Source organism: Meleagris gallopavo, unplaced genomic scaffold, assembly GCF_905368555.1.
Source record: "Meleagris gallopavo unplaced genomic scaffold, MGAL_WU_HG_1.1 scaffold_3, whole genome shotgun sequence".
NCBI lineage: Eukaryota > Metazoa > Chordata > Aves > Galliformes > Phasianidae > Meleagris > Meleagris gallopavo.
The window spans coordinates 196,097-222,969 of NW_028147017.1; the positions used below are offsets into that span (position 1 = coordinate 196,097).

The following is a 26,873-nucleotide window of genomic DNA, read 5'->3' on the forward strand; positions in this document are numbered from 1 at the left end:
AGGGAATCTCCTATGGGACCCCTATGGGACCCTATGGGACCCATCCATCCTCAGGGAATCTCCTATGGGACCCCTACGGGATCTATCCATCCTCAGGGAAGCTCCTATGGGACCCCTACGGGATCTATCCATCCTCAGGGAAGCTCCTATGGGACCCCTATGGGACCCATCCATCCTCAGGGAAGCTCCTATGGGACCCCTATAGGACACATCCATCCTCAGGGAAGCTCCTATGGGACCCCTATAGGACACATCCATCCTCAGGGAAGCTCCTATGGGACCCCTATGGAAGCCATCCATCTTCAGGGAATCCCCTATGGGACCCCTATGGAAGCCATCCATCCTCAGGGAATCTCCTATGGGACCCCTATGGAAGCCATCCATCTTCAGGGAATCTCCTATGGGACCCTTATGGGACCCACCCATCCTCAGGGAATCTCCTATGGAACCCCTATGGGACCCTATGGGACACATCCATCCTCAGGGAATCTCCTATGGGACCTTATGGGACACAACCATCCTCAGGGAAACCCCTATGGGACCCCTATGGGACACATCCATCCTCAGGGAATCTCCTATGGGACCCCTATGGGACCCCTATGGAAGCCATCCATCCTCAGGGAATCCCCTATGGGACCCCTATGGGACCCATCCATCCTCAGGGAATCTCCTATGGGACCCTTATGGGACCCTATGGGACACAACCATCCTCAGGGAAACCCCTATGGGATCCTTATGGGACCCTATGGGACACATCCATCCTCAGGGAAGCTCCTATGGGACCCTATGGGACACATCCATCCTCAGGGAAGCTCCTATGGGACCCTATGGGACACATCCATCCTCAGGGAAGCTCCTATGGGACCCATCCATCCTCAGGGAAACCCCCTATGGGACCCCTATGGGACCCATCCATCCTCAGGGAAACCCCCTATGGGACCCCTATGGGACCCTAGGGGACACATCCATCCTCAGGGAAGCTCCTATGGGACCCCTATGGGACCCTATGGGACACATCCATCCTTAGGGAATCCCCTATGGGACCCTTATGGGACCCATCCATCCTCATGGAATCTCCTATGGGACCCTAGGGGACACATCCATCCTCAGGGAAGCTCCTATGGGACCCTTATGGGACACATCCATCCTCAGGGAAACCCCTATGGGACCCCTGTGGAAGCCATCCATCCTCAGGGAATCTCCTATGGGACCCATCCATCCTCAGGGAATCCCCTATGGGACCCTATGGGACACATCCATCCTCAGGGAATCTCCTATGGGACCCCTATGGGACCCTATGGGACACATCCATCCTCAGGGAAGCTCCTATGGGACCCCTATGGGACCCTATGGAACACATACATCCTCAGGGAATCTCCTATGGGACCCTTATGGGACACATCCATCCTCAGGGAATCTCCTATGGGACCCCTATGGGACCCTATGGGACACATCCATCCTCAGGGAAGCTCCTATGGGACCCCTATGGGACACATCCATCCTCAGGGAATCCCCTATGGGACCCCTATGGGACCCATCCATCCTCAGGGAATCTCCTATGGGACCCCTATGGGACCCCTATGGAAGCCATCCATCCTCAGGGAATCCCCTATGGGACCCCTATGGAAGCCATCCATCCTCAGGGAATCTCCTATGGGACCCATCCATCCTCAGGGAATCCCCTATGGAAGCCATCCATCCTCAGGGAAACCCCTATGGGACCCCTATGGGACCCAGAGATCCACCAAGGAACCCCCTATGGAATCCCTATGGAACCCACACATCACTAAGGAAGCCCATATGGAATCCAGATGGAGCCCCATAGGTCACTGGGAAACCCCCCTATGGAACCCATAGATCCCCAGGGAAATCCCTACGGAACCACAGATCCCACGGGAATCCCCTATAGAACCCCACAGATCCTACGGAACCCCCTATGGAACCCACAGATTCTATGGAACCCCCTATGGAACCCATAGATCCCCACGGAACCCACAGATCCTATGGAACTGCCCTATGGAACCCATAGGTTCTATGGAACTGCTCTGGAAGCCCCTATGGAATCCACAGATCCTACGGAACCCATTCACCCTATGGAAACCCCTACAGAACCCATAGGTCCTATGGAACCCCCTACAGAACCCACAGGTCCTATGGAACCCCCTATGGAACCCACAGGTCCTATGGAACCCCCTACGGAACCCACAGGTCCTATGGAACCCCCTACGGAACTGCTCTGGAAGCCCCTATGGAATCCACAGATCCTACGGAACCCATTCACCCTATGGAAACCCCTATGGAACCCCTAGATCCTATGGAACCCCCTATAGAACCCCCAAATCCTATAGAACCCCCAAATCCTACAGAACCCCCCATGGAACCCATAGATCCTACAGAACCCCCTATAGAACCCCCTATGGAACCCATAGATCCTATGGAACCCCCTATGGAACCCATAGATCCCCATGGAACCCATAGATCCCCATGGAACCCATAGATCCTATGGAACCCCCTATAGAACCCCCTATGGAACCCCCAAATCCTATAGAACCCCCCATGGAACCCCCAAATCCTACGGAACCCCCCATGGAACCCCAGCACAACCCCACAGATCCCCAGGAAACCCCCCTCCGGACCCCACACACAGCCCTCCTGCTCCCCCTAATGACCCCCTAAGCCCCCCCACGTACCGTCCATCTCCGCTGACCCACAAACCCTACAAACTCCCCTAAAAACCCCCCCAGCTTTCGCACGGCCCCATAAAACCTTCCTAAACACCCCCAAGTCCCACTGCCCCACATCCTCCCCCATAAGCCCCCTCCCCGTCTCTCCAATCCCCCCATAAGATCCCCGTAACCCCATACGCACCCCGGACCCGTCCCACATAACCCCATACCCCACCCCCAAAACACCCCCAAACCCCAATAAAAGTTTGGGCTCCCCCCATAAGACCTCAAACCCTCCTATAAATCCCGACCCCAAATTCTCCCCACAAACCCAACTTCCCCTCATTTCACCTCCAACCCACTCACAATCCTGCCCCCGCTGACCCAAAAACCCCAAAAACAGCCCCCCAAAACTTCTCCTACTGCCCTTATGATGGCCCCCAGAACCCCCCAAAATCACACTTCCCCCACAAAACCTCACAAACTGCCCCCAAAATCTCCTTCTATCACCAAAATCTGACCCCAAAATCGCATTTTTTCTCGCACAAACTGACCAAAGCCTAAAGAAAGTGCACAAAAAATACATTTCCCCCCCAAAAGAGCCCTCAAACCCCCATTTTCTCCCCAAAAACAGCCCTCAAACCCCCATTTTCTCCCCACTTTCCCCTCAGAACCACACTGGAAATCCCAATTTAATCTCTAAACCCCCCCAAATCCACCACAAATTGCCCCCAAATCCCGTTTTTCTCCCCAAAATCCCCCTTTTGCTACTCACAAACTGTCCAAAACTCCACTTTTTCCCCAACATCCTATATTTTTCCTCACAAAAAGCCCAAACTCCACTTTTTCTCCCCAAAATCCCACTTTTCCTCACAAATTACCCCAATCCCACTTGGTTTCCCCTCAAAATCCCACTTTTCCCCTCAGAAAATGCCCCAAACTCCCCTTTTTCTCACCAATATCCCCACATTTCCACACAAATTACCCAAATCCCGCTTTTTCTGCCCCAAAATCCCACTTCTTCCCTCACAAGTTGTCCCAATCTCCACTTATCCCCTAATATTCCATTTATTACCTCACTAATTACCCAAATCTCAGTTTTTTCCCCTCACAAACTGCCCCAAATCCCAATTTTTCTCCCCAAAATCCCCCTTTTCCTCACAAATTACCCAAATCCCACTTGGTTTCCCCTCAAAATCCCACTTTTCCCCCTCAGAAAATGCCCCAAACTCCACTTTTTCCTCACAAATTACCCAAATCCCACTTTTCCCCTCAGCCAATTCCCCAAACTCCACTTTTTCTCCCCAATTTTCCACCTATTTCCTCACTAAATACCCAAATCCTACTTTTCTTTCTCAAAATCCCCCTTTCCCACCCCCAAAATCCCAACTCCTCCCCTACAAACTGTCCCAATCTCCACTTATCCCCCTAATATTCCATTTATTACCTCAAAAAAGCCCAAATCCCACTTTTTCTCCCCCAAATCCCACTTTTCCTCACAAACTACCCAAATCCCACTTGGTTTCCCCTCAAAATCCCACTTTTCCCCTCAGAAAATGCCCCAAACTCCCCTTTTTCTCACCAATAGTCCCACATTTCCACACAAATTACCCAAATTCCGCTTTTTCTGCCCCAAAATCCTACTTTTCTTCCCTCACAAGTTGTCCCAGTCTCCACTTATCTCCTAATATTCCATTTATTACCTCACTAATTACCCAAATCTCAGTTTTTTCCCCTCACAAACTGCACCAAACTCCAATTTTTCTCCCCAAAATCCCCCTTTTCCTCACAAATTACCCAAATCCCACTTGGTTTCCCCTCAAAATCCCACTTTTCCCCTCAGCCAATGCCCCCAAACTCCACTTTTTCTCCCCAATTTTCCACCTATTTCCTCACTAAATACCCAAATCCTACTTTTCTTTCTCAAAATCCCCCTTTCTCACCCCCAAATCCCAACTCCTCCCTTACAAACTGTCCCAATCTCCACTTATCCCCCTAATATTCCATTTATTACCTCAAAAAAGCCCAAATCTCACTTTTCCCCCTCAAAAAACTCCACTTTTCCTCACAAATTACCCAAATCCCACTTGGTTTCACCTCAAAATCCCACTTTTCCCCTCAGAAAATGCCCCAAAACTCCCCTTTTTCTCACCAATATTCCCACATTTCCACACAAATTACCCAAATCCCGCTTTTTCTGCCCCAAAATCCTACTTTTCTTCCCTCACAAGTTGTCCCAATCTCCACTTATCCCCTAATATTCCACTTATTACCTCACTAATTACCCAAATCTCACTTTTCTCCCCTCACAAACTGCCCCAAACTCCACTTTTTCTCCCCAAAATCCCCCTTTTCCTCACAAATTACCCAAATCCCACTTGGTTTCCCCTCAAAATCCCACTTTTCCCCTCAGAAAATGCCCAAAACTCCACTTTTCCTCACAAATTACCCAAATCCCACTTTTCCCCCTCAGAAAATCCCCCAAACTCCACTTTTTCCTCACAAATTACCCAAATCCCACCTTTTCCCCCCTCACAAACCACCCAAAATTCCATTTTTCACCCCTTTTCCCTCTCAGAAGACAAAAATCCCCTTTTCCTTCACTAAAACTCCACTCCTTTCCCTCAAAATCCCCTTTTTCCCTTCAAAATCTGCCCCAAATTCCACTCTTTCCCCCCAACATTGCACTTTTTTCCTCACAAAATCCCCCAATCCCACTTTTCCCCACCAAAATCCCACTTTTCTTCTCACAAACTGACCCAAACCTCCACTTTTTCTCCCCCAAATCCCATTTTTCCTCACTAAATCCTCAAATCCCATCCTTATCCATTAAAAACCCTTTTTCCTCTCCCAAAGTCCGTTTTTTCCCCAATATTCCCCTTCGTTTCCTCAAACTCTCCCCAAATCCAACTTTTTCCTCTCAAAACCCCATTTTTCCCTCTTAGAAGTGAAACCACAAGTCCTATTTTGCCCCAAATATCCCTTTTTCCTCCAATGTCCCCATTTTCCGCTCACAAACTCTCCCCAAATTCTATTTTTTCTCCCCAAAACCCCACTTTCCCCCCCAAAACCCCACTTTCCCCCCCCAAAACCCCACTTTCCCCCCTCATAAACTGCCCCGAACTCCACTTTTCTCCCCAATGTTCCATTTTTTTCTCCTCAGACTCCCCAAACCCCACTTTTCTTCACCAAAATCTCACTTTTCCCCCTCTAAAACCCACTTTTCCCACCCAAACTGCCCCCAAACCCCACTTTCTCTCCCCAATGCTCCGTATTTTCCTTCACAAAACACCCAAATTCCACATTTCCCCCCAGTATTCCACATCTTTCCTCACAAACTGCCCCAAATCCCACTTTTTTCCCCTCAAAAATCCCACTTTTCCCCACCTCAAACTGCCTCAAGCTCCACTTTTTCTACCCAACATCCCCCATATTTCCCTCACAAAATACTCAAATCCCACTTTTCTTCACCAAAACCCCACTTTTTTTCTCTCCAAATCCCACTTTTCCCCTCATAAAACTGCCCCAAACTCCATTTTCCACCCAAACTTCGCTTTTCCCCTCAAAATCCCATTTTCCAGCTCACAAACAGCCCCAAAGTCCCATCTGCCCCCAAATTCCACCTTTTTTCCTCACAAATTGTCCCCAAATCCCCATTTTTCCTCCCCCAAAATCCCTTTTCCCCCCTCACACGGCCCAAATTCCCACTTCCCCCCCCAAAATCCCAAACCCCACTTTTTCCTTACTAAAATCCCACTTATCCCCTCAAAATGTCCCAAACTCCCCTTTTTTTCCTTCCAAATCCCACTTTTTCCCCTCACAAACTGCCCCAAAACTCCACTTTTTCACCCCAACGTTCCTCATTTCCCCACAAAATCCCAATCCCGCTTTTCCTCAAACCCTCACTTTCCCCCCCGAGCCCCAAATCCCACTTTTTTCCCCTCAAAATCCCTTTCCCCTCCATTTCCCCCACTAAAACCCAATTTCCCCCTCACAAAAATGCACTTCCCCCCCCAAAAATACATTTTTTTCCCCAAAAAAGCACTTTTACCCTCAAAAAACCACCAATTCCTCTCTCAAAAACGCCGTTTTTCCTCCCAAAAAAGAACTTTTTCCCTCAAAAAACAAAACCGACGCTTTTACTACTCAACATAACATTTTTCCCTCAACGATTCCAATCTTTTCCCTTAAAAAAATTCAGATTTTTCCCTCAAAAAGAAAAAAAAAAAATCACTCAAAAACTCATTTTTTTCCCCTCAGGGAAAAAAAAAAAATTGTCCAAAATCTCCCCAAAACCCCAATTTTTTTTCCCTCAAAAAAAAAAAAAGAAAAAAATTCCCTCCCCAAATCCCCTTTTCCTCTCAGAAAAACGCTGTGTTTCCCATATAAGCCAAAAAATCCTCAGTTTTTCCCTTAGAAAAGCCCCCAGTTTTTCACTCGCCTAAAAATCTTTCAACCTATTTAAGAAAAAAAAAAACTTTTTCCCTCAAATTCCCCACTTTTCCTTCACAAATCCCCACTTTTCCTTCACAATTCCCCACTTTTCCTTCACAAATCCCCACTTTTCCCTCAAATTCCCCACTTTTCCTTCACAAATCCCCACTTTTTCCCTCAAATTCCCCACTTTTCCTCACAAATCCCCACTTTTTCCCTCAAATTCCCCACTTTTCCTCACAAATCCCCACTTTTTCCCTCAAATTCCCCACTTTTCCTCACAAATCCCACTTTTTTCCTCAAATTCCCCACTTTTCCTCACAAATCCCCACTTTTTCCCTCAAATTCCCCACTTTTCCTCACAAATCCCCACTTTTCTTCCCCTCAAATTCCCCACTTTTCCTCACAAATCCCACTTTTCCTTCACAAAACCCCACTTTTTCTCTCAAATTCCCCACTTTTTCTTCACAAATCCCCACTTTTTCCTCACAAACCCCACTTTTTCTTCACAAATCCCCACTTTTTCCTCACAAACCCCCACTTTTCCTCACAAATCCCCACTTTTCCCCTCAAATTCCTCACTTTTCCTCACAAATCCCCACTTTTTCCCTCAAAATCCTCACTTTTCCTCACAAATCCCCACTTTTTCCCTCAAATTCCTCACTTTTCCTCACAAATCCCCACTTTTTCCCTCAAATTCCCCACTTTTCCTCACAAATCCCCACTTTTTCTTCACAAATCCCCACTTTTTCCTCACAAACCCCCGCTTTTCCTCACAAATCCCCACTTTTTCCCTCAAATCCCCCACTTTTCCTCACAAATCCCCACTTTTTCCCTCAAATTCCTCACTTTTCCTCACAAATCCCCACTTTCTCCCTCAAATTCCCCACTTTTCCTCACAAACCCCACTTTTTCTTCACAAATCCCCACTTTTTCCTCACAAACCCCCGCTTTTCCTCACAAATCCCCACTTTTTCCCTCAAATTCCCCACTTTTCCTCACAAATCCCCACTTTTTCCCTCAAATTCCCCACTTTTCCTCACAAACCCCACTTTTTCCTCACAAACCCCACTTTTTCCTCACAAATCCCCCACTTTTTCTCTCAATTCCCCCACTTTTTCCCTCAATCCCCCACTTTTTCCCTCAATCCCCCACTTTTTCCCTCAATCCCCCACTTTTTCCCTCAAATCCCCCACTTTTTCCCTCAAAACCCCCACTTTTTCCCTCAAAACCCCCACTTTTTACCAAAAAACCCCCACTTTTTCCCTCAAAACCCCCACTTTTCCTCACAAATCCTCACTTTCTCCCTCAAGTTCCCCACTTTTCCTCACAAATCCCCACTTTTTACCTCAAATTCCTCACTTTTCCTTCACAAATCCTCACTTTCTCCCTCAAAACCCCCACTTTTCCTCACAAATTCCCACTTTTTCCCTCAAATTCCCCATTTTCCCTTCGCAAATCCCCACTTTTCCTTCACAAATCCTCACTTTCTCCCTCAAAACCCCCACTTTTCCTCACAAATCCCCACTTTTTCCCTGAAATTCCCCACTTTTTCCCTCAAATTCCCCATTTTCCCTTCGCAAATCCCCACTTTTTCCTCACAAATTCCCACTTCCTCCCTCAACACCCCACTTTTCTTTACAAGTTCCCCCTTTTTCCCTCACAAACTCCCCGCCCCCCCACGGACCTTCGCCCCGAACAACCCCCACTTTGCCCCCCCAAAACCCCATTTTACTCCCAAAACGCCCTTTACTTTCCCCACAAAATCCCTTTTTCTCCCCAAAAACCCCTCCCCACCCCCCCGGTTCCTCCCCCTCACACCGCGCGCGGCCTTCACCCCTCCCCCCGCTCCCCCATCGCTCCGTTTCGTTTCCCGCTCCCCACACCGCCCCCCCTCCCCCGCTGTCCCCACCGCCTCCCGGTCCCCTCCCGCTTCTCACCTATCGGCCTCCGCTCCGCTGTCCGCCACGCACCGAAATCTCCGCTCCGCGCTGCAACAGCGGCCGCCACACACGAACGCCCGAAGCGACGCGAGGCAACGCCACGCGGCTCCGCCTCCACTTCCGGTCCAACGGCGACAGCGCGCGGGGAGGGGGGGGAGGGGCGGGGCGATGGAAGTTGTAGTTCCCGCCCCCGCTCTCAGAACGGCGGCGAGAGGAGCGCGGGACTACCGTTCCCAGCATGCACCGCGCGCGACCGCCATCTTAGGCTGCCTCCCGCTCTGCCTCTCGCAGGGGATGCCGGGAGCTGTAGTCCACGCTTCCGCTTCCCTCAGTTCTAATTCTGTTCCCGAAGACTGCGGCTCCCGGCGCACTCCGCGCCCGCCGCCATCTTGTGCAGCTCCTTCGGGGTATCATGGGATGGAAGCGGGCTGACACTTCCCCTTCCTCCCAGCTCCGGATGGCCAATGGGATGGCGCGGGATCCCCCCGGCGACCAATGGGAGAGCGGCACTGAACGAAGTCCCGCCCTCCGTGGCCTGGGAGGGGGCCCGGGACCCCCAAAACGGCCCCAAAACCGCCTCAAAACGGCCCCAAAACCGCCTCACATCGCCCCCAAAACGCACAGAGCCCCATAGGAAACGCGTCGAGCCCATAGGTCACATAGAGACCCCATAGATCCCCATAGACTCTCGGAGCCCCATTGAGCCCCATGGAGAACACAGGGCCCCATAGGGACCCCATAGGGACCCCACAGAGCTGCACCGAGACCCCACACAGACCCCATAGAGACCCACAGCCACCCCAAAGTCCCCATGGAGCCCCACAGAGTCCCATAGACCCCATATGGAGTCCCATAGACCCCATGGGTCCCAAAGAGCCCTATAGAAACCCCATAGATCCCTATAGGACCCCAGTGAGACCATACGGACAGCATAGAGCCCCACAGACCCTACAGAGACCCCATAGAGACCCCATAAACCCCACAGGACCCCATAGAGACCCACAGACCCCACAGAGACCCCATAGAGACCCCACAGTGACCCCATAAACCCCACAGGACCCCACAAACCCCACAGACCCCATAGAGACCCCACAGAGACCCCATAAACCCCATGGGATCCCATAGAGCCCCACAGACCCAACAGAGACCCCATAAACCCCACGGGACCCCATAGAGACCCACAGACCCTACAGAGACCCCACAGAGACCCCATAAACCCCACAGGGTCCCATAGAGCCCCAAAGAGACCCCACAGAGACCCCATAAACCCCACGGGATCCCATAGAGACCCCATAAACCCCACAGGATCCCATAGAGACCCCATAAATCCCACAGGACCCCATAGAGACCCACAGACCCCACAGAGACCCCATAAACCCCACGGGACCCCATAGAGACCCACAGACCCCACAGAGACCCCACAAACCTCTCAGAGACCCCATAGAGACCCCATAAACCCCACAGGACCCCATAAATCCCACAGGACCCCATAAACCCCACAGAGACCCCACAGACCCCACAGAGACCCCATAGATCCCACAGGACCCCACAGACCCCACAGAGACCCCACAGACCCCATAGAGACCCCATAAACCCTACAGGACCCCACAGACCCCACAGAGACCCCATAAACCCTACAGGACCCCATAGAGACCCACAGACCCCATAGAGACCCCATAAACCCCACAGGACCCCATAGAGCCTCACAGAGACCCAACAGAGACCCCACAAACCCCACGGGACCCCATAGAGACCCCACAGACCCCACAGGACCCCATAAACCCCACAGACCCCATAGAGACCCCATAAGCGCCACGGGACCCCATAGAGCCCCACAGAGACCCCACAAACCCCACAGGATCCCACAGAGACCCCATAAACCCCATGGGATCCTACAGAGACCCCATAAACCCCACAGACCCCACAGACCCCACAGACCCCACAGAGACCCCATAAACCCTACAGGACCCCATAGAGACCCAAAGACCCCATAAACCCCACAGGACCCCATAGAGACCCCATAAACCCCACAGGACCCCATAAACCCCATGGGATCCCACAGAGACCCCATAAACCCCACAGGACCCCACAGACCCCACAGAGACCCCATAAACCCTACAGGACCCCATAGAGAACCCAAGACCCCATAAACCCCACAGGACCCCATAGAGCCTCACAGAGACCCAACAGAGACCCCACAAACCCCACGGAACCCCATAGAGACCCCACAGACCCCACAGAGACCCCATAAACCCCACAGGACCCCATAGAGATCCCACAGACCCCACAGGACTCCATAGAGACCCCATAAACCCCACAGGATCCCATAGAGACCCCACAGGACTCCATAGAGACCCCATAAACCCCACAGGATCCCATAGAGACCCCACAGACCCCACAGGACTCCATAGAGACCCCATAAACCCCACAGGACCCCACAGGACCCCACAGACCCCATAGAGACCCCATAAAACCCCGCGGGACCCCATAAACCCCACAGAGACCCCATAAACCCCACAGGACCCCATAGAGACCCCACAGACCCCACAGGACTCCATAGAGACCCCATAAACCCCACAGGATCCCATAGAGACCCCACAGGACTCCATAGAGACCCCATAAACTCCACAGGACCCCACAGGACCCCATAGAGACCCCATAAACCCCACAGGACCCCATAAACCCCACAGAGACCCCATAAACCCCACGGGACCCCATAAACCCCACAGAGACCCCATAAACCCCACAGAGACCCCAAAGAGACCCCATAAACCCCACAGGACCCCACAAACCCCACAGAGACCCCATAAACCCTACAGGACCCCATAGAGACCCAAAGACCCCATAAACCCTACAGGACCCCATAGAACCCAAAGACCCCATAAACCCTACAGGACCCCATAAACCCCACAGAGACCCCATAAACCCCACAGGACCCCGTAAACCCCACAGAGACCCCATAAACCCCACAGGACCCCATAGAGACCCCGTAAACCCCACAGGACCCCACAGGACCCCACAGAGACCCCATAAACCCCACAGACCCCACAGAGACCCCACAAACCCCACAGACCCCATAGAGACCCCATAAACCCCACAGGACCCCATAGAGACCCCACAGAGACCCCATAAACCCTACAGGACCCCATAGAGACCCAAAGACCCCATAAACCCCACAGGACCCCATAGAGACCCCACAGAGACCCCATAAACCCTACAGGACCCCATAGAGACCCAAAGACCCCATAAACCCCACAGGACCCCATAGAGACCCCATAAACCCCACAGGACCCCACAGAGACCCCATAAACCCCACAGGACCCCATAGAGACCCCATAAACCCCACAGGACCCCACAGAGACCCCATAAACCCCACAGGACCCCATAGAGACCCAAAGACCCCATAAACCCTACAGGACCCCATAGAGACCCCATAAACCCCACAGGACCCCATAGAGACCCCATAAACCCCACAGGACCCCACAGACCCCACAGAGACCCCATAGATCCCACAGAGACCCCATAGATCCCACAGAGACCCCACAGACCCCACAGAGACCCCATAAACCCCACAGGACCCCACAGACCCCACAGAGACCCCACAGAGACCCCACAGAGACCCCACAGAGACCCCACAGGACTCCATAGAGACCCCATAAACCCCACAGGATCCCATAGAGACCCCACAGGACTCCATAGAGACCCCATAAACCCCACAGGACCCCATAGAGACCCCATAAACCCCACAGGACCCCACAGGACCCCACAGACCCCACAGAGACCCCATAAACCCCATAAACCTCACAGACCCCACAGAGACCCCATAAACCCCACAGGACCCCACAGAGACCCACAGACCCCACAGAGACCCCATAAACCCCACAGGACCCCATAGAGACCCCACAGAGACCCCATAAACCCCACAGGACCCCATAGAGACCCCACAGAGACCCCATAAACCCTACAGGACCCCACAGACCCCACAGAGACCCCACAAACCTCTCAGAGACCCCATAGAGACCCCATAAACCCCACAGGACCCCATAGAGCCTCACAGAGACCCCACAGAGACCCCATAAACCCCATGGGATCCCATAGAGACCCACAGACCCCGCCCCATAGCGGCCCTATAAGCGACCCCACCCTACAGGGACCCCCGCCCCACAGCGCCCCTATAAGCGACCCCACCCTATAGGGACCCCCGCCCCATAGCGGCCCTATAGGGACCCCACCCTACAGGGACCCCACCCTATAGGGACCTCCGCCCCATAGCGGCCCTATAGGGACCCGACCCTACAGGGACCCCGCCCCATAGCGCCCCTATAGGGACCCGACCCCCGCCCCACAGCGCCCCTACAGGGACCCGACCCCAGCCCCATAGCGGCCCTATAGGGACCCGACCCCCACCCCATAGCGGCCCTATAGGGAACCCCGCCCCATAGCGACCCTATAAGCGACCCCACCCTACAGGGACCCCGCCCCATAGCGGCCCTATAGGGAACCCTGCCCCATAGCGGCCCTATAGGGAACGCTGCCCCATAGCGGCCCTATAGGGAACCCTGCCCCATAGCGGCCCTATAGGGACCCCCGCCCCATAGCGGCCCTATAGGGAACCCTGCCCCATAGCGGCCCTATAGGGAACCCCGCCCCATAGCGACCCTATAAGCGACCCCACCCTACAGGGACCCCCGCCCCATAGCGGCCCTATAGGGAACCCTGCCCCATAGCGGCCCTATAGGGAACGCTGCCCCATAGCGGCCCTATAGGGAACCCTGCCCCATAGCGGCCCTATAGGGACCCCCGCCCCATAGCGGCCCTATAGGGAACGCTGCCCCATAGCGGCCCTATAAGCGACCCCACCCTACAGGGACCCCCGCCCCATAGCGCCCCTATAGGGACCCGACCCCCGCCCCACAGCGCCCCTACAGGGACCCGACCCCAGCCCCATAGCGGCCCTATAGGGACCCGACCCCCCACCCCATAGCGGCCCTATAGGGAACCCCGCCCCATAGCGGCCCTATAAGCGACCCCACCCTACAGGGACCCCCGCCCCATAGCGGCCCTATAGGGAACGCTGCCCCATAGCGGCCCTATAGGGAACGCTGCCCCATAGCGGCCCTATAAGCGACCCCACCCTACAGGGACCCCCGCCCCACAGCGGCGCCCCGACGGCGCTGATTGCCGCCATTAGCATAAATTAACGCATCCGTCCCGGCAGCGCGTGGGTTAACGGCCCCCCCCCGCCCCCATCCCCTAAAAGGGCCCCATAACCCCCCCCCCTCACCCCACACCCACGGGGGGGCTGGGGGCCGCGTGTGGGGCGGAGGGGAGCGAGCGGCCATGGAGGTACTGCCACGTCCCCACCCCACAGCGGCCCTATAGGGACCGCCGCCCCATAGCGGCCCTATAGGGACGCCAGCCCCATAGCGGCCCAACAAGCGACCCCACCCTATAGGGACCCCGCCCCATAGCGCCCCTATAAGGACCCCCCCCCATAGCGGCCCTATAGGGACCCGACCCCCGCCCATAGCGGCCCTATAAGCGACCCCACCCTATAGGGACCCCCGCCCCATAGCGGCCCTATAGGGACCCGACCCCCCGCCCCATAGCGCCCCTATAAGCGACCCCACCCTACAGGGACCCCCGCCCCATAGCGGCCCTATAAGCGACCCCACCCCATAGGCCGCCCCATAGCGCCCCTACAGGGACCCCCCCCCATAGCGGCCCTATAAGCGACCCCACCCTACAGGGACCCCCGCCCCATAGCGGCCCAATAGGGACCCCCGCCCCATAGCGGCCCTATAGGGACCCCCGCCCCATAGCGCCCCTATAAGCGACCCCACCCTACAGGGACCCCCGCCCCATAGCGGCCCTATAAGCGACCCCACCCTACAGGGACCCCCGCCCCATAGCGGCCCTATAGGGACCCCCGCCCCATAGCGCCCCTATAGGGACCCCCGCCCCATAGCGGCCCTATAGGGACCCCACCCTACAGGGACCCCCGCCCCATAGCGGCCCTATAAGCGACCCCACCCTATAGGGATCCCCGCCCCATAGCGGCCCTATAAGCGACCCCACCCTATAGGGATCCCCGCCCCATAGCGGCCCTATAAGCGACCCCACCCTACAGGGACCCCCGCCCCATAGCGCCCCTATAGGGACCCGACCCCAGCCCCATAGCGGCCCTATAAGCGACCCCACCCTATAGGGATCCCCGCCCCATAGCGGCCCTATAAGCGACCCCACCCTATAGGGACCCCCGCCCCATAGCGGCCCTATAGGGACCCGACCCCCGCCCCATAGCGCCCCTATAAGCGACCCCACCCTACAGGGACCCCACCCATAGCGGCCCTATAGGGACCCGACCCCCGCCCCATAGCGGCCCTATAGGGAGCCCCGCCCCATAGCGGCCCTATAAGCGACCCCACCCTACAGGGACCCCCGCCCCATAGCGGCCCTATAGGGACCCGACCCTACAGGGACCCCACCCCATAGCGGCCCTATAGGGACCCGACCCCCGCCCCATAGCGGCCCTATAGGGAGCCCCGCCCCATAGCGGCCCTATAAGCGACCCCACCCTACAGGGACCCCGCCCCATAGCGGCCCTATAGGGACCCGACCCCCGCCCCATAGCGGCCCTATAAGCGACCTCACCCTACAGGGACCCCACCCATAGCGGCCCTATAGGGACCCAACCCCCGCCCCATAGCGCCCCTATAGGGACCCCCGCCCCATAGCGGCCCTATAAGCGACCCCATAGGGACCCCATAGCGCCCCCACCCCATAGCGATCCCATAGCGCCCCCACCCCATAGCGACCCCATAGCGCCCCCATAGCGACCCCATAGCGCCCCCATAGGGCCCCCCACCCCATAGCGCCCCCATAGCGCCCCCATAGCGACCCCACCCCATAGCGCCCCCACCCCATAGCGCCCCCATAACGACCCCATAGCGCCCCCACCCCATAGCGCCCCCACCCCATAGCGCCCCCATAACGACCCCATAGCGCCCCCATAGCGCCCCCACCCCACAGCGCCCCCACCCCATAGCGCCCCCACCCCATAGCGCCCCCACCCCACAGCGCCCCCACAGCGCCCCCATCCCATAGCGCCCCCATAGCGACCCCATAGCGCCTCCATAACGACCCCATAGCGCCCCCACCCCATAGCGCCCCCATAACGACCCCATAGCGCCCCCATAGCGCCCCCATAGCGCCCCCATAGCGCCCCCATAGCGACCCCACCCCATAGCGCCCCACCCCATAGCGCCCCCATAGCGCCCCACCCCATATCGCCCCCACCCCATAGCGCCCCCATAGCGCCCCCACCCCATAACGACCCCATAGCGCCCCCACCCCATAGCGCCCCCACCCCATAGCGCCCCCACCCCACAGCGCCCCCACAGCGCCCCCACCGCGCCGTTTCCCCATGCAGGTTCTGGTGGTGGTGGCGGTGCTTTGGGGCTGCCCAGGGGGGGGGCGCAGCCCATCGCCTCTGCGGGTGAGGGGGTCGGGGGGGGGGGGATTTTGGGGTCGGGGGGGGTTTGGGGTCGGGGGGGGGGGGGATTTGGGGTCGGAGGGGGGTTGGGATCGGGGGGGGGGCGGGATTTGGGGTCGGGGGGGGGTTGGGGTCGGGGGGGGGTTGGGGTCGTGGGGGGGTTTGGGGTCGGGGGGGGTTTGGGGTCGGGGGGGGAGGAATTGGGGTCATGGGAGGGATTTGGGGTCGGGGGGGGGAATTGTGCCCTCACAGCCCCCACTGCCCCCATTCACCCCATCGACTCCATTCACCCCATTGACCCCATCCACCCCATTGACCCCATCCACCCCATTGACCCCATCCAGCCCCATGGACCCCCTTCCCCCCATCCACCCCCTGCCCCACTGCCCCACTGCCCCCATCCACCCCATCCACCCCCCTGCCCCCCATCCACCCCACTGCTCCCATTGACCCCATGGACCCCATGGACCCCCTTCCCCCCATCCACCCCCCTGCCCCACTGCCCCCATCCACCCCATCCACCCCCCTGCCCCCCATTCACCCCCTGCCCCCCCTCCACCCCCCTGCCCCCATGGACCCCATGGACCCCATGGACCCCCCTGCCCCCCATGGACCCCCCTGCCCCCATCCACCCCACTGCCCCACTGCCCCCATGGACCCCCATCCACCCCCTGCCCCCCATCCACTCCCCTGCCCCCCATCCACTCCCCTGCCCCCCATCCACCCCCCTGCCCCCATCCACCCCACTGCTCCCATCCACCCCATCTACCCTCTGCCCCCCATCCACCCCCTGCCCCCCTCCGCCCCACTGCTCCCATCCACCCCCCTGCCCCCAAGGACCCCATCCACCCCCCTGCCCCCCATCCACCTCCCCGCCCCCAATCAACCCCACTGCCCCCCGTCCACCCTCCTGCCCCCCATCCACCCCCCTGCCCCCCTGCACCCCCCTTCCCGCCATCCACCCCCCTGCCCCCCCCCACCACCCCCTGCCCCCCACCCACCCCCCTGCCCCCATCCACCCCATTCACCCCTCGCCCCCCCACCACCCCACTGCCCCCATCCACCCCATTCACCCCCAGCCCCCCATCCACCCCCCTGCCCCCATTGACCCCATGGACCCCATGGACCCCCCTGCCCCCCATCCATCCCCCTGCCCCCCATCCACCTCCCTGCCCACCTCCACCCCACTGCTCCCATCCACCCCATCCACCCCCTGCCCCCCATCCACCCCCTGCCCCCCACCCACCCCCCCGCCCCCACCCACCCCACTGCCCCCATCCACCCCATCCACCCCCCCCCCCACCCACCCCCCTGCCCCCCTGCCCCCTCCACCCACCCCCCCTGCCCCCCCACCCCCCCCCACCTACCCCCCTGCCCCCCATCCACCCCCCGCCCCCCACCCCCCCCTGCCCCCACGGCCCCCCCAGCCCCTGCTGACCCCCCGGCTCCCCCCAGCTGTTCCAGCCCTGCCTTGTGAGGCCGTGACCCCCCGCGACTGCCAGGACGTTTATGCGGGGGGGCTCAGGCTGACGGGGTTTACCTGGTTTACCCTGCGGGTCCGGGGCTCCCCGTCCCCGTCTACTGCGACATGAGCACGGATGGACACGTGTGGACGGTACGGAACATACGTGTGCGTGCGTGTGAGTGCGTGTGGGCGCGCACACGCGTGTAGAAGCGCGTCCCAACTCCATCCCCCCCCACCCCAAGGTGTTTCAGAAGCGCTTCAATGGCTCCGTCAGTTTCTTCCGGGGTTGGAACGATTATCGCTACGGTTTCGGGCGAGCCGACGGCGAGTATTGGCTAGGTGAGGTCACGTGACGCCCGGCGGCACCCATGGGAACCCAGCGGCACCCGTTGAGATGCACTGGCACCCATAGAACCCGTTGGCCGCCCGTGGGATCCCAGCGGCTCCCATTGAGATGCACTGGCACGCGTGGAACTCAGAGAACCCATTGGCACCCATTGGCACCCATAGAACCCATCAGCACCCATCGGCACCCATTGGCACCCATAGAACCCATCAGCACCCATTGGCACCCATCAGCACCCAGTGGCAGCCATTGGCACCCATAGAACCCATCAGCACCCATTGGCACCCATTGGCACCCATTGGCATCCATAGAACCCATCAGCACCCATTGGCACCCATTGGCACCCATAGAACCCATTGGCACCCATTGGCATCCATAGAACCCATCAGCACCCATTGGCACCCATAGAACCCATCAGCACCCATTGGCACCCATCAGCACCCATTGGCACCCATAGAACCCATCAGCACCCATTGGCACCCATCAGCACCCATTGGCACCCATAGAACCCATCAGCACCCATTGGCACCCATCAGCACCCATTGGCACCCATCGGCACCCATTGGCACCCATAGAACCCATCAGCACCCAGTGGCAGCCATTGGCACCCATAGAACCCATCAGCACCCATTGGCACCCATTGGCACCCATAGAACCCATCAGCACCCATTGGCACCCATAGAACCCATCAGCACCCATTGGCACCCATCAGCACCCATTGGCACCCATAGAACCCATCAGCACCCATTGGCACCCATCAGCACCCATTGGCACCCATAGAACCCATCAGCACCCATTGGCACCCATCAGCACCCATTGGCACCCATCGGCACCCATTGGCACCCATAGAACCCATCAGCACCCAGTGGCAGCCATTGGCACCCATAGAACCCATCAGCACCCATTGGCACCCATTGGCACCCATAGAACCCATCAGCACCCATTGGCACCCATCAGCACCCACTGGCACCCATTGGCACCCATAGAACCCATCGGCGCCCATTGGCACCCATCAGCACCTATTGGCACCCATAGAACCCTTCAGCACCCATTGGCACCCATTGGATCCCATTGAGTCCCATATCCCCCATTGATCCCCATTGGCCCCCATTGATCCCCATTGATCCCCATTGGTCCTCATTGGTCCCCATTGATCCCCATTGGATCCCACTGAGTCCCATAGCACCCATTGATCCCCATTGGATCCCATTGATCCCCATTGATCCCCATTGGATCCCATTGATCCCCATTGGATCCCACTGGCCCCCATTGATCCCCATTGGCCTCCATTGATCCCCATTGGATCCCACTGGCTCCCATTGGCCCCCATTGATCCCCATTGGACTCCCATTGAGTCCCATTAGCCCCCATTGATCCCCATTGGATCCCATTGACCCAAATTGATCCCCATTGGCCCCCATTGATCCCCATTGGATCCCGTCGGCCCCCATTGGATCCCATTGAGTCCCATAGCACCCATTGATCCCCATTGATCCCCATTGATCCCCATTGAGTCCCATAGCACCCATTGATCCCATTGGCCCCCATTGATCCCCATTGAGTCCCATAGCACCCATTGATCCCCATTGGATCCCATTGATCCCCATTGACCCCCATTGGATCACATTGGCCCCCATTGACCCCCATTGACCCCCATTGGCCCCCATTGATCCCCATTGACCCCCATTGACCCCCATTGGCCCCCATTGATCCCATTGGCCCCCATCGGCCCCATTGGATCCCATTGAGTCCCATAGCACCCATTGGCACCCATGGCACCCATGTCCCCATTGTGTCCCATTGTGTCCCCATTGTGTCCCCACGCTGTGACCCCATGCCGCCCCATTCCCCCCCCAGGCCTGCAGACCATCCACGTGCTGACCCATTGTGTCCCATAGTGACCCCCCATGGCCCCCACGCTGTGTCCCCATTGCACCCCATGCGTGTCCCCACGCTGTGTCCCCACGCTGTGACCCCATGCCCCCCATTCCCCCCCAGGCCTGCAGAGCATCCATGTGCTGACCCCATTGTGTCCCATTGTGTCCCCATTGTGTCCCCATTGTGTCCCCATTGTGTCCCCATGCTGTGTCCCCATTGTGTCCCCATTGTGTCCCCATGTGTGTCCCCATGTGTGTCCCCATGTGTGTCCCCATGCTGTGTCCCATTGTGTCCCCATGCTGCTCCCATGGGTGTCCCCATGCTTGTCCCCATTGTTCCCCATTGTGTCCCCATGCTGTGTCCCCACGCTGTGTCCCCATTGTGTCCCCATTGTGTCCCCACGCTGGGGCCCCATGCCGCCCCATTCCCCCCCAGGCCTGCAGACCATCCACGTGCTGACCCCATTGCATCCCATTGTGTCCCCATTGTGTCCCCATTGTGTCCCCACGCTGTGACCCCATTGTGTCCCCACGCTGTGACCCCATTGTGTCCCCACGTGTGACCCCATGCCGCCCCATTTCCCCCCAGGTCCTGCAGTCCACGTGCTGACCCCATGTGCGACCCCATTGTGTCCCCATTGCCCACCATTGTGTCCCGACACTGTGTCCCCATTGTGTCCCCATTGTGTCCCCACGCTGTGACCCCATGCCGCCCCATTCCCCCCCAGGCCTGCAGACCATCCACGTGCTGACCCCATTGCGTCCCATTGTGTCCCCATTGCATCCCATTGTGTCCCCATTGTGTCCCCACGCTGTGTCCCATTGCATCCCATTGTGTCCCCATTGTGTCCCCATTGTGTCCCCATTGCACCCCATTGTGTCCCCATTGTGTCCCCATTGTGTCCCCATTGTGTCCCATTGCATCCCCATTGTGTCCCCATTGTGTCCCCATTGCACCCCATTGTGTCCCCATTGTGTCCCCATTGTGTCCCATTGTGCCCCATTGTGTCCCCATGTGCCCCCCATTGTGTCCCCATTGTGTCCCCATTGTGTCCCCATTGTGTCCCATTGTGTCCCCATTGCATCCCATTGTGACCCCATTGTGTCCCCATTGTGTCTCCATTGCATCCCATTGTGTCCCCAGCTGTGACCCCATTGTGTCCCCATCTGTGACCCCATTGTGTCCCCATTGTGTCCCCACGCTGTGACCCCATGCCGCCCCATTCCCCCCCAGGCCTGCAGACCATCCACGTGCTGACCCCATGCATCCATTGGTCCCATTGTGACCCCATTGTGTCCCCACCTGTGACCCCATTGTGTCCCACGCTGTGACCCATTGTGTCCCCACGTGTGACCCCATGGCCGCCCCATTCCCCCCCAGGCCTGCAGTCCACGTGCTGACCCCATTGCATCCCATTGTGCCCCACCCATTGTGTCCCCATACTGTGACCCCATTGTGTCCCCATGGTTGTCCCCACACTGTGACCCCATGCCGCCCCATTCCCCCCCCAGGCCTGCAGACCATCCACGTGCTGACCCCATTGTGTCCCATGAGTGACCCATTGTGTCCCCATACTGTGACCCATTGTGTCCCCATGTGTGTCCCCACACTGGGTGACCCCATGCGCCCCATTCCCCCCATGGGTGCCTGCAGTCCACGTGCTGACCCCATTGTGTCCCATTGTGTCCCCATGTGTGTCCCCATGCTGTGACCCATTGTGTCCCCATTGTGTCCCCACGCTGTGTCCCCATTGTGTCCCCATTGCACCCCATTGTGTCCCCACGCTGTGACCCCATGCCGCCCCATTCCCCCCCAGGCCTGCAGACCATCCACGTGCTGACCCATTGTGTCCCATTGTGTCCCCATGTGTGTCCCATGCTGTGACCCCATTGTGTCCCCACGCTGTGACCCCATGCCGCCCCATTCCCCCCCAGGCCTGCAGACCATCCACGTGCTGACCCTGCAGGGTCGCTACGAGCTGCGCGTGGAGCTGGAGGACTTTGAGAACAACACGGCCTCCGCCACCTACGGCACCTTCGCCCTCTCCCCCAACGCCATCAGCGCCGAGGAGGACGGATACAGCCTGCATGTGGGGGGATTCGTGGACGGCGGCGCCGGTGTGGGGCACGGGGGGGTCGATGGGGGTCCGTGGGGGGGCTCTGCGGGGGTCTATGGGGATCTAGGGGGATCTAGGGGGATCTATGGGGATCTAGGGGGATCTATGGGGGGCTCTGCGGGGGTCTATGGGGATCTAGGGGGATGTAGGGGGATCTATGGGGATCTAGGGGGATCTATGGGGGGGCTCTGTGGGGGTCTATGGGGATCTATGGGGGTCTATGGGGATCTATGGGGATCTAGGGGGCTCTGCGGGGTCCCTATGGGGCTCTGCGGGGGTTCTATGGGGATCTAGGGGGATGTAGGGGGATCTATGGGGATCTAGGGGGATCTATGGGGGCTCTGTGGGGGTCTATGGGGATCTAGGGGGATGTAGGGGGATCTATGGGGATCTAGGGGGATCTATGGGGGGGCTCTGCGGGGGTCTATGGGATCTAGGGGGATGTAGGGGGATGTAGGGGGATCTAGGGGGATCTATGGGGTGGCTCTGTGGGGGTCTATGGGGATCTATGGGGGTCTATGGGGATCTATGGGGATCTAGGGGGCTCTGCGGGGTCCCTATGGGGCTCTGTGGGGGTCTATGGGGATCTAGGGGGTTCTGTGGGGATCTATGGGGATCTAGGGGGATGTAGGGGGCTCTGCGGGGTCCCTATGGGGCTCTGCGGGGGTCTATGGGGATCTAGGGGGATGTAGGGGGCTCTGCGGGGTCCCTATGGGGCTCTGTGGGGGTCTATGGGGATCTAGGGAGTTCTATGGGGATCTAGGGGGCTCTGTGGGGCTCTATGGGGCTCTATGGGGATCTATGGGGGGCTCTGTGGGGTCCCTATGGGGCTCTGTGGGGGTCTTTGGGGTCCCTATGTGTCCCTATGTGTCCCTATGTGTCCCTATGTGTCCCAATGTGTCCCAATGTGTCCCTATGTGTCCCTATGTGTCCCAATGTGTCCCTATGTGTCCCTATGTGTCCCTAGTGTCCCTATGTGTCCCAATGTGTCCCTATGTGTCCCTATGTGTCCCAATGTGTCCCTATGTGTCCCTATGTGTCCCTATGTGTCCCTATGTGTCCCTAGTGTCCCAATGCATCCTACGGTTCCCTATGTGTCCCAATAGGTCCCTATGTGTCCCAACGTGTCCCTATGTGTCCCAATGTGTCCTATGTGTCCCTATGTGTCCCAATGCATCCCTACGGTTCCCTATGTGTCCCAACTTATCCCTATGTGTCCCTATGTGTCCCTATGTGTCCCTACGTGTCCCTACGTGTCCCAATGTGTCCCTATGTGTCCCTATGTCCATTATCCCTATGTGTCCCTATGTGTCCCAACTTATCCCTATGTGTCCCTATGTGTCCCTACGTGTCCCTATGTGTCCCAACTATCCCTACGTGTCCCTATGTGTCCCTATGCATGTCCCTATGTGTCCCTATGTGTCCCTATGTATTTTCCCAACTTATCCCTATGTGTCCCTAATGTGTCCCTACGTGTCCCTAGTGTCCCTATGTGTCCCTATGTGTCCCTAATGTCCCTATGTGTCCCTATTGTCTATGTGTCCCTATGTGTCCCTATGTGTCCCTAGTGTCCCTATGTGTCCCAACTGTTAGTCCCAATGCATCCTATGTGTCCCTACATGTCCCTATGTGTCCCTATGTGTCCCTATGTGTCCCAACTTATCCCTATGTGTCCCAATGTCGTCCCTACGTGTCCCTACGTGTCCCTATGTGTCCCAATGTGTCCCAATGCATCCCTATGTGTCCCTATGTGTCCCTATGTGTCCCTATGTGTCCCTATGTGTCCCAATGCATCCCTATGTGTCCCTATGTGTCCCTATGTGTCCCAATGTGTCCCTATGTGTCCCTATGTGTCCCTATGTGTCCTATGTGTCCCTATGTGTCCCATGTGTCCCTATGTGTCCCTATGTGTCCCTATGTGTCCCTATGTGTCCCCATGTGTCCCTATGTGTCCCTATGTGTCCCTATGTGTCCCCATGTGTCCCTATGTGTCCCTATGTGTCCCTATGTGTCCCTATATCCCTATGTGTCCATGCATCCAATGTGTCCCTATGTGTCCCAATGTGCCCCTATGTGTCCCTACGTGTCCCTATGTTCCTTATGTGTCCCTATGTGTCCCAATTTCCCATGTGTCCCTACGTGTCCCTATGTGTCCCTATGTGTCCCTATGCGTCCCTATGTGTCCCTATGTGTCCCTATGTGTCCCTATGTGTCCCTATGTGTCCCTATGTGTCCCTATGTGTCCCTATGTGTCCCTATGCGTCCCTACATGTCCCTATGTGTCCCTATGGTGTCCTACGCCCTACAGTATTGTCCCTACGTGTCCTACACTTGTGTCCCTATGTGTCCCTATGTGTCCCTATGTGTCCATACTTATCCCTATGTGTCCTATGTGTCCCTATGTGTCCCAACTTATCCCTATGTGTCCCAATGCATCCCAATGTGTCCCTATGTGTCCCAATGTGCCCCTATGTGTCCCTACGTGTCCCTATGTATCCTTATGTGTCCCTATGTGTCCCAACTTATCCCCATGTGTCCCTATGTGTCCCTATGTGTCCCTACGTGTCCCTATGTGTCCCTACTGGTCCCTATGAGTCCCTATGTGTCCCTATGTGTCCCTATGTGTCCCTATGTGTCCCTATGAGTCCCTACATGTCCCTATGTGTCCCTATGTGTCCCTACGTGTCCCTACATGTCCCTATGTGTCCCTATGTGTCCCTATGTGTCCCTATGTGTCCCTACGTGTCCCTATGTATCCTTATGTGTCCCTATGTGTCCCAACTTATCCCAATGTGTCCCTATGTGTCCCTATGTGTCCTACATGTCCCTAGTGTCCCTATGTGTCCCTATGTGTCCCTACATGTCCCTATGTGTCCCTACGTGTCCCAATGTGTCCCTATGTGTCCCTATGTGTCCCAATTTATCCCTATGTGTCCCAACTTATCCCTACGTGTCCCTACGTGTCCCTATGTGTCCCTACGTGTCCCAACTTATCCCCACGTGTCCCCATGTGTCCCAATGTGGTCCCCCGCGGTTCCGGCCCGTTCCACGCTCCCGTGTGTCCGCTGCCCCGTAGGCGACTCTCTGAGTTACCACCACGGCCAGAAGTTCTCCACCTTCGACCGCGACCAGGACCTCTACGTGCAGAACTGCGCCGCCCTGTCGTCGGGCGCCTGGTGGTTCAAGAGCTGCCACTTCTCCAACCTGAACGGCTTCTACCTGGGGGCGCTCACCTCTCCTACGCCAACGGCCTCAACTGGGCCCAGTGGAAGGGCTTCAACTACTCCCTGCGCCGCAGCGAGATGAAGATCCGCCGCCTCTGAGCAGGGGGACGGGGGTCGGGGGGTGGGGGGCGGGGGGGCTGGAGGGGTGGGGGTGGGGTGGGGGTGGGGGGGGGTGGGGGTGGGGGTGGGGGGGGGGGTGGGAGGGGTGGGGGGGGGGTGGGGGTGGGGAGGGGGTGGGAAGGGGATGCGGGGTGGGGTGGGGGTGGGGGGTAGGGGTGGAGGGTGGGGGTGGGAAGAGGGTGGGGTGGGGAGGAGGTGGGGGGTGGGGGGGGGTGGGGAGAGGTGGGGGCTGGGATGAGAGTGGGGGTGGGGGTGGGGGGCTGGGGGCTGACTGGGAGAGTGGGGTGGGGGTGGGAGAGGGTGGGGGGTGAGGAGGGGTGGGGGGTGGGGGGCGAGGGTGGGGGTGGGCGAGGGTGGGGGTGTGGAGGGGTTGGAGGTGGGGGTGTGGGGTGGGGTGGGTGGGTGGGGGTGAGGGGGGGCTGTTTGCCAATAAAGGACCCCAAAGCGCTGCGCTGCGTCGCCCGCATGGCTTCACTCAGTCACATGGAGACACATAGGGACCCATAGAGACCCATAGAGACCATAGAGACCCATAGAGACCCATAGAGACCCATAGAGACCCATAGAGCCATAGAGACCCATAGAGACCCATAGAGACCCATAGAGACCCATAGAGACCCATAGAGACCCATAGAAACCCATAGAGACCCATAGGGACCCATAGAGACCCATAGAGACCCATAGGGACCCATAGAGACCCATAGAGACCCATAGGGACCCATAGGACCCATAGAGACCCATAGAGACCCATAGGGACCCATAGGGACCCATAGAGACCCATAGGACCATAGAGACCCATAGGGACCCATAGAGACCCATAGAGACCCATAGAGACCATAGGACCATAGGGACCCATAGAGACCCATAGAGACCCATAGAGACCCATAGATCCATAGAGACCCATAGAGACCCATAGAGACCCATAGAGACCCATAGAGACCCATAGAGCCATAGAGCATAGCCCATAGAGACCCATAGGACCCATAGAGACCCATAGAGCCCATAGAGCCCATAGAGACCCATAGAGACCCATAGAGACCCATAGAGCCCATAGAGACCCATAGAGCCATAGAGTTCATAGAGGACCCATAGAGCCCCAGAGCCCCATAGACCATAGGGCCATAGAGACCCATAGAGACCCCATAAAGCTCCATAGATCCCAACAGACCCCATAGAGCACCACAGA

General features: G+C 57.5%; 1 protein-coding gene across 1 annotated transcript; it reads left to right on the forward strand.

Annotated features, from left to right (window-relative positions):
- Nucleotides 1–14,319: 14,319 nt before the first annotated feature.
- On the forward strand, nt 14,320–25,689 carry LOC104917005 (microfibril-associated glycoprotein 4-like; the record flags this gene model as incomplete). Its single annotated transcript, XM_085215070.1, is given in 8 exon segments — nt 14,320–14,389; nt 16,476–16,541; nt 17,994–18,062; nt 18,065–18,153; nt 18,246–18,342; nt 22,162–22,344; nt 25,420–25,563; nt 25,566–25,689. Coding segments are annotated over 8 exon segments (819 nt in total), but the record flags the coding sequence as incomplete, so codon positions are not given.
- Between the last annotated feature and the right edge of the window lie 1,184 nt (nt 25,690–26,873).